This window comes from Strix uralensis, chromosome 2, assembly GCF_047716275.1.
Source record: "Strix uralensis isolate ZFMK-TIS-50842 chromosome 2, bStrUra1, whole genome shotgun sequence".
In the NCBI taxonomy this organism is placed as follows: Eukaryota; Metazoa; Chordata; class Aves; order Strigiformes; family Strigidae; genus Strix; species Strix uralensis.
Genome location: NC_133973.1, coordinates 65,269,033 through 65,279,274, shown reverse-complemented (window position 1 = coordinate 65,279,274; position 10,242 = coordinate 65,269,033). Strand labels below are relative to the sequence as shown.

The following is a 10,242-nucleotide window of genomic DNA, read 5'->3' as shown; positions in this document are numbered from 1 at the left end:
TATTTTTGTACTGATTCTATTTTGTGATGCTTCAGTTTGGATATTATAGCTAACCCCTTTTATTAAAGCTGCACCTTTGATCATTTCACAAAGTTTTACCCAGTGATCTGGCCTGAACACACACAGGAGAGTGCTTGTACATTCACCTGGCTGCTTCTTGTTCCTTTCCACTGACTTTATTACACATTTTAAGCTGAGGAAAGAATATTAGCTCATTTTCAGTTTTGTCCTTCAAAGATGCCAGCATGGCCCAGCCCCTCCCAAAACAGGCACAGTGTTAGCTGAAGCGTAAGTTTGCTCTGAGCTGTGTGTAGTCAGGGGTACTGTCACCTCTGGAGAGGTGTGCTCGGGGAGGAAAACAGAGGGAGATCTTGAAACAGTTACCCCAAAGCAGCACTGTAGAGGAGTGAGGGAGTAGCTAACATAGAGCACTGTTTAAGCCTGTGTCAGTTCTCCTAGTCAGGATAGAGCCACATTCCACTCTTAAAAATACTGTGGTTCTCCCCAGCCTAGGACATGCATTTCCTTTATGCAACATAAGACAATGGGTTGTAGGGAGTAAGTGAAATAAATAGCTCTGTCTCTTTGTGCCTGTGGTAGGGAGGGGCATGCTTGCATCTTTAGGGTTTGTGTTTTGGGCAAGTCTGCTTTTTCCAGATGTACACCAGCCTCATACGGTCATATTTGGCCTAAGGCATTGAAGCAAGCCTTTCAGGTGCCTGGAAAGAATGAAGACCACTTGGAAGACAACCCAGGTGGTGAGAAAAATCTTTTTTGTTTTCTGAAGGAAATCAGAAGTACCTCACATCATTCTGGATGTGAAAGCTGGAACGCACACTGGAGCTAGTCCCAGAGCAGGATTTGCACCACCAGCTTAGCTGGAAACATCTCTACTAGCACAGGGAGGAGCTGCTGCACTCCGATTAGCTGCAGATAACAGCGCAGCTAGAGCAGGGAGCGCTCTGCAGTCACCTCCCTGGCCCTAGTGCAGGTTACAGTGATAGCACTTTGTAGCTTTAGGCTGTGCCCTGGGCTTCCCTGGTACCACCGGCAGCGAGAGGTACCAACCTGGCAGCCTCCTGCAGGGGGACGGGCAGTAGGTGTTGCTTCCCTTGACTTTAGTAGGGCTTGTCAGAATATCCCCTCTGACATCCTCATGAACAAGCTGATGAAGTAGAGGCTAGAGAGGGACATGGATTGAAAACTACCTGGGCAGGCAGGCCCCAGGCACAATCCCAAGCGGTACCCACACAGTCAGCACCAGCTCCAGCCCCCTTCAACATCCTCACTAGGACCTGCAGGACAGGGCAGAGCGCTCCCTCAGCAGGCTCTGCTGATGATGCCAGAGTGGCTGATAGGGCAGAGGGCTGGATCTGTCTGGAGGCCACGGGCTGCCAGCAGCCTCCCGGGCTGTGTGAGGGAGGAGCTGGATTGTTCCCCTCTGCTCAGCACTGGTGAGACACACCTGGAGGGCTGGGCCCAGTTCTGGGCTCCCCTGTACAAGACAACAGGGTCACACAGAGCAACTCCAGCACAGGGCCCCAGAGTCACTTGATGGAGTGGAGCTTCTTGTAATACAAGGAGAGGCTGAGAGAGCTGGGACTGTTCAGCCTGGAGAAGAGGGGCTGGGGGAGCTCACCGATGTGTAGAAACACCCCATGGGGAAATAAGGAAGACAGAGGAATGTCTGTCCCCATGGTAGCAAGTGAAAGGGCACAAGACAATCAGCACTGACTGGTACAAAATGTTCCTTTTAAACCTCCCAGAACAGGTTGTCCACAGGAGTTGTGGAGATGCTCCAAACCCAACCAGAAACAGGGCAGGGCTTGGACTCGGGGGGCTGCAGGGGGTCCCTTCCAACCTCACCCAGCCTGGGGTAGAGCAATTTCTCCAGCTCAGGTTAGCCTGTAGGTGTCTCTAACTGCATCCAGCTGTAGATGGGCATCTACAGAGAGGGGGAGGGAGCTTACCCAAATTAAGTTGTTTAGGCTTCCACTAGGTTCTAGCTGGGGGCTTTCAGAGCTCCTTTAGTTACTGCCTTTCCTTTTTTCCCCCATTTAAGAAAACAGGCATGATAACTGATAATTTCAAAATGAAATTATATCATGAAAAGTTCAAGCAAGAATTTTACCAATTAGGTCTCAGGGACACAGCTCTGGTTTTGGGAGTGCTGTTCAAGATGTACTTGAAACTAGCATCTTTTTAAAGAAAAAGGACTCAAAGCATTACTTAATTGAGTAAGGCTATTGGTAATTGTATATTCACTCTCCCTTAGTGATCCCCACTTCAAGCCCTTAAAAATGATATTCAACAGTTACCTGCTTCCTCAAAGCCTTTTAGGGAAGGTATTTCCTAAGTTACTCAACCTGCAGTTTTTACCTGTGGGAAGAACACCCTTCCTCAGTCAAGGAAACAAATCAAGAATACATCAAGACCACAATGTTTGATATCTGAGTTCTTAAGTTAAGAACTTCTTTTATTAGTGTAGTTTTCACGATTGCATAGTTTGCAAAAGAAAATAACAATTGAATGCAGTCTCCTCACTGTGATCACTCTATTCTAAACCATCGACACACCCAGTGATGTGAATTTGCACCACACCAACCATACTGAAAAGATCCTTCTCAATGGCAAGTTTAACAAACCCAAGAAATTCCGTTAAGTTAAATTCCATTGCCAAAGGACGCAAGTTATTAAATGTTCCTTTGTAACGGAGTCCACACAATCCCAATTATAAAATTCAGATTTTTCCAACAAAAAAAAGTAATCTGACAGAAGAAATCTGATCAAACTGCTTATTGCAAGTTAAATTCTTGTAAATATTTTAAATGCTAAAAATCTCAGCTACATGAAAGATCATTAGCAATTGTGTTTCAGCTTGTGCTTTTGAAAAGCATTTAGCTCCTCTCAACATGAGCTGTGAGTTACCAGGAGACTACCTGATTAGGGATGCAGCAAGCTGTCATCCTAAGGAGGGAACCACGGGGGAAGGCAGGTAGGAGCAGGCTGGGATTACAGACCGACTCCTGCTCATCACAGCCATCATCAGCCGAACGCCTTCTGAGCTGGTTCAGTCCCGCGGTGTCAGAGGACGCGATAGCTTTGATGGAGGATCCAGAGTCACAGCTCGCCTGCAGACAACCGTTTGGCAGGTGCTTACCCCAACTCCGAGCAGCAGCTGGAGAAGAGATGCCACCTCTCAGCTCCTCCCGGCAGAGCCTCTCTGGGGACTGTGGCTTGCTAACCGCCCGGCCTGCAACTCCGGTGCTTCGGGAAGGCGGCACGAGACACGAGCCACCGAGACCGGCACCGCGCGCTCCGCAAGGGGACGTGAAGCCAGAGGAAGAAAGGCCTTTGCTGGAACGCGCCTCCGTTCCTTTGCCCAGCAGGGCGCGGCCAGCCTCCGCCTGGCACTTCTGCCTCTGTCACAGCCCGTGAAGTGAAGCTGGGTATTGAAGCAAACTGTAAAACAAGTGGGCTACTATGTCCATCTCCTTTATTTGCGGCTCTGCGTTATAATGATTACAGGTCAACTTTCATGAACTGTACAAGCAGTAAAAGGCGGCCAACTATGCTTTACATCATTGTTTCACACAAAGCAAATACAGAAATACCCAACTGCCTAATTGTCTATTTAAAAAAATGTCTATAGGCACAAAGCAGAAGAATGTTGGAAAAGAGAGTCAAGGGAAGAGGTATGCATAAATAAAGAAGTACTTCTTACATCAAAAATGTCCCAAGAATCACAAAGTCTGCAGAAGCTTGGTTAATCAAATACTGCAGTACTGATCTCATCAGTATAAAAGTGAAAGAGCTTTAGTTCTGTAATAAAAATTCAATTTCTTTTATTTTGTTTTGGAGAGGGGGACGGGAAACAGGGTGGAAGGAAGGTGTAAGAGAAGGAAGGGCAAACTTTAAAACAGCAGCCAGTATTAGGAAGGGCAGTAGGAGAGGTGAACAGGCACATTGGAACCATGGGAACATGTAAATTGACCACTGTCAAACCAGTGTAAATTTCTTGGTTTCTCATGGAAAACATTTTACCCACATATTTTCCTCCCAAACATATATCCAACACTGTCTTCAATATATGACTTTGTTGGTAACTTTTAGGACAGGAATAGTGCATTTATTCCTGCCTCCCCGGTGCTGTAAAAAGTTATCTAGATGATTTCAAACACTTTCTTCAGCTCTACTATAAGCTGCCAGTCAGACTTCTGCATTTCATCCCTGAACCAGTCCTTCAGAGCGTCGATGGACTGACGGCTGATCTGCAACAAGACAAACCCATCAGAAACACACACCTGCATATTAATAAAGGTAGCTTTTAGTGCGTTGGAAGCAATTAATCAGAAGAAAGGGCATCAGTCTGCACAGCAGGAAAGATCATCCTCAGCCCAGGTTTTGCTGCTGATCTGCCTGCATGACCCCTCCCATCCATTCCCTTTTCTCATCACACCTCATACCTGGTCTCCAGAGACAGCAGAAGCACCGACCATCTCCTGCCTGTGCTCGGGCAAGAACCTGTGAGCAGCGCGGCTTCCCCGCTCCCCCCAGGCCCACACACCAGGGTGGAAAAGCCCCTGTGACTACGCACCCCATTTGTGGGTACGTGCCCCAGCGTGCATGGGGTGGAGGGTGTCTTACAGTAACTAAAGCAGTTCAGAGCCTGGAGAGCTGCGGCTTTGCTTTGACAGCAGAAAACTGAGCAAGGGATCATCTCGTCTAAGCCCAGTGTTCCACAATCAGAGCGACTAAAGTATTGCTATTTATCACATGATTTCAGAACCGGGCAAACACAATTGTGCCGTAATGCCATGGGGGCCTGCTAAGCCACTTGGAGCACCAGCTGCGTACAACAGCATGTGAAGAGCTAATTTAGCATTTTACCCCCTCAGGTGCAGTTAAGCTGCAAGATATTTTTAGCTGCAGTACATCATCCCCTCAGTCCTCTTGAGGGGTGGCACTACTGTGAACCTCAACACAAGGCTACAGAGAAACTCGGCTGAACGATGCCACACACAAACCGTTTTGAGTGTCCGTTAGTCTGCCGGAAGGTTCCTCGTGTATGTTTTTCAGGCTTCATGCAACATTTCAAGAAAGCTACTGCTATGCCATAAGCCCTCTCCAAAAATGCAGGTTGCTTTTACCTTGCTGACGAGGATATCTGTCGCTTCAAAATGTCGTCCATACATTTTAGGCGATTCACCAGGAATAGGTTCTATTTTAACACATACTTCTTGGCCTTTTTTTGCAACCTCCACTGGTTTATGGTTTATTTCAATACTTGTAACTATTCCAATTTCAACAAACTGTAACACAAAGAAGCAGCTGTAATACACATCCACAACACCTCTGTCCACACACGCTTCTCTAAATTCCTGTTTAGGGATTCCGACTCACTCATGTGAAGTACTGCGCTAAGCAGAGCGGCCACCTCAGAACTGGCAAAGCAAAACACACAGCACTAAGCACATCATACGGCAAAGGGCAGCGACATCGACCCATCCATAGTTCACCTGGGATATCAATTCATTATCCCTTAACATGTCGGGAGTTGGCTTTGCCCCCTTGCTCATTACTTTATATCCCAGCACAGGAGTTGCCGGGGGGGGAAGGAGGGTGGTTGGTGGGCAGACACCCCCCAGCCATGCTTGCTGGTGGGGCCCGGCAGCAGCGAGGAGGCCGCACCTGCTACAGGCCCCAGCTCTGTTCCAGCGGAGAACACTAAGATGGCTGATCACCAGAGAGAGACTTGATCTAGAAGTCTGAACCTTATCTCCTACCAAAACTCTGCACGCTGGGGAATGGCGTGGAAGCCTTTCCTGGTGCATCGTCCCAGGCACTACCAGGTAGGTCAAACGTCCCCTGGGAGGAGGCGCTTACTTACGTTTTTGCTAGGTACGCACATGGGAGTCCCCTGCTTCACCTGGCCGGCCTCCACCACCACACCCATCACTATTGGGTCACGAGAGTTGAAAATGAACTGAGGGAGTATTTTCATCTTGCAAGGAAATACTGCTATACGCCTGGAAGGTGACAAAGAAAAGGCATTTTGAAATAAATACTGAACAGCATACACAACATTAGCAGTTCTATCTTCTCCCACACTTATTGGGCATTTATTCTAGGAGCGTGACTTGGGGATAAATCAAGCAGGAAAACACTTTTCCAATCTTGCTAATTCTAGTCAACACTTGATCTTCAAGAACTATAGGGAACAATAATCAAGCATGGCTGGCATGGATTTCATTCTGACTGGCTTGGGCAGTCAGCTAAGACCAATACCAAAGGAATAGTAATTTTGCAGTATAATTAGAATCTCAGAAAAGTACAGGAATAGAAATATTGCCTCAACCCATCACAGGGACTCCAAAACTTCAAGATTCTTGTTTGCTGAGTGAATAAAATATGTTTAAATGCTGAGGTATATAAACACAAATTAGGATCAGTATGAAATTAAAATACACTTTCATTTATTTCATCTGTCCTTACTTTACTGAGGATCAGCCAGTGACATAGCATCCAAAAATTAATTTTGGGTCCCTGTAAATTCTTAAATGATTGCATATTCATGTTACTGCAGTCAGAATTAAGCCCTGTACACTGGAATTGCATAAATATGAAACAGAAGCCAAATCCCGTTAGTTTTGTTTTAATTCTGCAAGTCTAACCCATCTGTCACAAAACAGGAGCAGAAGCCAAGTATACAAAGCAAGTGTTAATAAGAACACTCCATATTACATGACAGTTTTAGCTAAATCTTATAACTGCTTCACAACTCTCACCCTACTAAGCCTAATCCCAGATGTAAACAATTAGACTAGAGTTATTGTCCTATCCTCTTCCTCCTTTCCTTCCTTCCCATTAGAACTACATGCTAAATAATATGGAAACAAGAAGTTAATTGCAATTTCATTTATAATAAAACAATTAAGAGACACTTATTTGGGAAGCAGCCAGAATAAGATTGCTCTTACTTACTTGAATTCCTCTTGTTTCTGTTTTTTGTAGTCTTGTCTATATTTTGTGAAGGCATCAAATAAATGATAAATTATTTCAGCACTAAAAATTCGAACTCCTAAACTATCAGCCATTTCCTGTGCATCACGTTCAATCCTCACATCAAATGCTAGAATGACTGCGTATCTGTAAGTAAAAAAGTGTCAAAGGCTTTACTAGACAGACCATAGAACCAGAGCTAAGGAGGGGGCCCTCCTGAAACACCACCGCGCATTTAGCAACACAGTAAAGCAAAGAAGTTACTTACTGTGGGTCATGCTCCAACATCACTGATGCCTTCATAACATCTTTTTTATGGACCGGACCTATATTAATTCCTGAATACTGTTGAGAGGGAAAGCCACATCAATCAGTCACTAATCTTTCTGAGTTGAAAGGAAACAGCTACCAACTAAAATGCAGTAACAGCATCAGATAGAGCACAGAAGTACTTACTGGCACTTCTGATGTTTTAAGAAATTCAAGTAATGCTTCTAAAGAGCCTAAAGTAGAAGCCTGGACATAAACACCTTTCTCTTCTAATTTGATTGCATTCAGTGTTTGCTTCAGTTCATGTATTAGCTCATCCTTTAGAAAAAAAAAAAAGAGAGAAAAAGGCAAGTGTTAGTTTTATTGCTATTTACGTCTCAGGGTACAAAGTCTTCTTGTTCATGAGCTGCTGAAAGTATGGGAGAGCCATACTGATAGGCACCAACTTACAGACTTGCAGTACAGGCCATACACAGCCCTGTGATACACTGCTGCTTGCTTCTGGCATTAGAAAAGTCCAAACTGAACCAGACTTGAGGATTTTGCAAGAAGGTGATCATATAAACACAAAGCAGATGCCCATCTTGGGAGTTTGTAACATTTCTCTGCAGACTACACATCGCTCTGCCCAGCACTAAGTCTCTACTGGCAAGACTGAGCATGCACACACCCCGCCACGTGTGGCAGTATCTTTGGTTGCCTGAGGACCAACAATAAAAGCAGACACTGCTAAAACCACGAGCTGGAAAAGGATTCTGAACGCTCTTTAGGCCTAGGTACAAAACAGAGGATGCAAGAGCAGCAGGGCCATTTTCCTGCTTTCAGAGAAGTTAAAACCACATTTTTTAAGAGCCTGTGCTTTTAAATGTGAGCACTCCGTCCTTCCCTCTGACAGACAACTGGGTGTTGCCATTTACTTCAAGCCCTCACATATCTACTACTAGTACACTTGACATACATGCTCATACGTACCCAGCAACAAGGCCTAGATTTGGAGGACCTGAAAGATCAACCCTCCTTTAGAGGGAAAGATAAGCAGACAGCAGGCTAAAGTAAAACCATGGCTAAAAGTAAACTATCAACACCTGAGTTTCCTATTTAAACTAACTTCCCAACTTTGGACAACAGAAACTTCTCATCTGCATTTTTGGTTTTAGGATAGCTGTATTTTTTCCTCTGCCATTTTTAAAACGTAAGTTACAAAATAAATTTATTATGAAAGTCTTAAATCAGTTTTGCAATTCTGATAGTTTGAAGAACTCCACTAGCAGATATCTGCCTAATATAATTGAAATATATGCATAAATTATTCAAAATACCGAATTAGTAATTAATGTATAGTCATACTACACTATGATACTTGTTTTCAAACCTTACTCTACCAGCAGAGACACCCCAGCAAAATATCAGGGAAAAACTAAGGGTCAAAATATTAAAGTCACCACCACACTAATGCTGCACAGGGGCACAAGGCTACAGCATGTTACTGTAACAGTTTTTAAAACACAACCACAAAAAGCAAGTTACTCACATACTGAGCTCTCCACATTTGAATGAGTTTCAGCACCAGAGAACTCAGTTACCCTCAGCTTAAGTGTCTTACTTCAACATTAGTCATCTCACCTTGAGGACCGGGACTTCATCCTCTTTGTAAGCTACAAGCAATGGCAAACCAGCCAGTGTTTTTTCCAAATCTTTCCCAAGAATCTTCACACCTTGAGCAGCAACAACTTCTTTGTGCTTTTCATACTGGTTCTGAAAAGGAGAATACACATTAGCAAAGAGTGCACATGGATGCTACACAGCAACACAAGGTAGTGCTGAGCAACTAAAGAACTTGCCAGCAGCAAGCACAGCAGAGAGCACAGCAGTGAAGTCCAGCAGCTCCCATCTTTCATCAGTGATTTTTCTTTACTTTGCATGTTTCAGTCTGCATGCTCCTCTCCCTTCAGATACCCCCACCCCCTCTACCGAGAGGGGCAGGGCAGGGGAATCAGCTAAAAACACAGGAGGCAGCCAAAAGGGAATATATACTAGAAAAGACCAAGCAGTGATAGGCAGCTGCTCACTAAAAAAAGAAAACCCCACAAATTCAGCCCCATATGGAGGGGTAAGGGGAAGATGCCGACAGCTCAGCCAATGCACTAAACCTCAGTAGATACAGCCCAAGGCTCTGGGCAGCAAGAGCTGTCACGGTCTCCCACTGGAGGCCTCCCCCATCCAGCCTTCCCACGTACATAGTTCCATGCCGGATTACGCAGATGCTCCTCCCCATCCAGGGGAACCTCCAAGATCTCTCCCCACTCAGGGCATGGCTTCAAGGCATCACAGAAAAGGTTATTTCCCAAAGACCTTTAAATCAACATTTGAAGGATTTTCTGGTTTGTTTCTTCATTTCTTTTGTTTAGGAGATGTCCCGTCCTTTTCTTGAAACCACAAGGCAGCTTCCTTCCTCAGTTTTGTTCCTGCAAGCCTCTATTCTTTAGCCCTCCACCCCAAAATTTGGGTCTTATTTCAAGGATGACAATTCCCCATGAACAGGCTGAATTGAAACATATCCTCATTTCCTGGTCAAAAGCCCAGCTCCCCTAGATCCACTTTCCGAGCTGAAGGTTCCCAAATCCAGTGTTCTTCTTCATGGTGCTGGTACCCCATACTCCATCTCCCACCAAAGCATCAAAACTCATCTGAAGACCTTCTTGATGGGAACATGGGATCTGTTACATTGTTATTCAGTCCCACAAAAAAACTTCAGTCTCATAGGAGTGTCACACACCAGTTTATCTTCGGTTTTAAATAAAGGGAAGCAAATAGATGGAAGTGCTTTCAATTCATTCCTCACACTACCAGAATACATTCAACAGCTTCCAACAAAGCAGAGAACATAACCCAAGTATAAGCATCTATTTTCCTTTTGCCACTTTCTAGACATTAGCAAGTTATTACAGTAAAGCTGTGCTCCAGAGCAGG

The 10,242-nt window shown here is 44.9% G+C and overlaps 1 protein-coding gene across 1 annotated transcript in view; it reads right to left on the bottom strand.

Annotated features, from left to right (window-relative positions):
- Positions 1-3,479: 3,479 nt before the first annotated feature.
- The window catches only part of EIF5B (eukaryotic translation initiation factor 5B), a 38,568-nt gene continuing 31,805 nt past the window's right edge, over positions 3,480-10,242 (bottom strand). The window contains exons 18-24 of the mRNA XM_074859038.1: positions 8,896-9,027; positions 7,459-7,590; positions 7,271-7,347; positions 6,985-7,149; positions 5,891-6,029; positions 5,151-5,312; positions 3,480-4,271 (exon numbers count right to left, since the gene is read on the bottom strand). Coding sequence (XP_074715139.1) covers positions 4,164-4,271; positions 5,151-5,312; positions 5,891-6,029; positions 6,985-7,149; positions 7,271-7,347; positions 7,459-7,590; positions 8,896-9,027 — 915 coding nt within the window. The 3' untranslated portion in view covers positions 3,480-4,163. The remainder of the gene's footprint in view (positions 4,272-5,150; positions 5,313-5,890; positions 6,030-6,984; positions 7,150-7,270; positions 7,348-7,458; positions 7,591-8,895; positions 9,028-10,242) is intronic.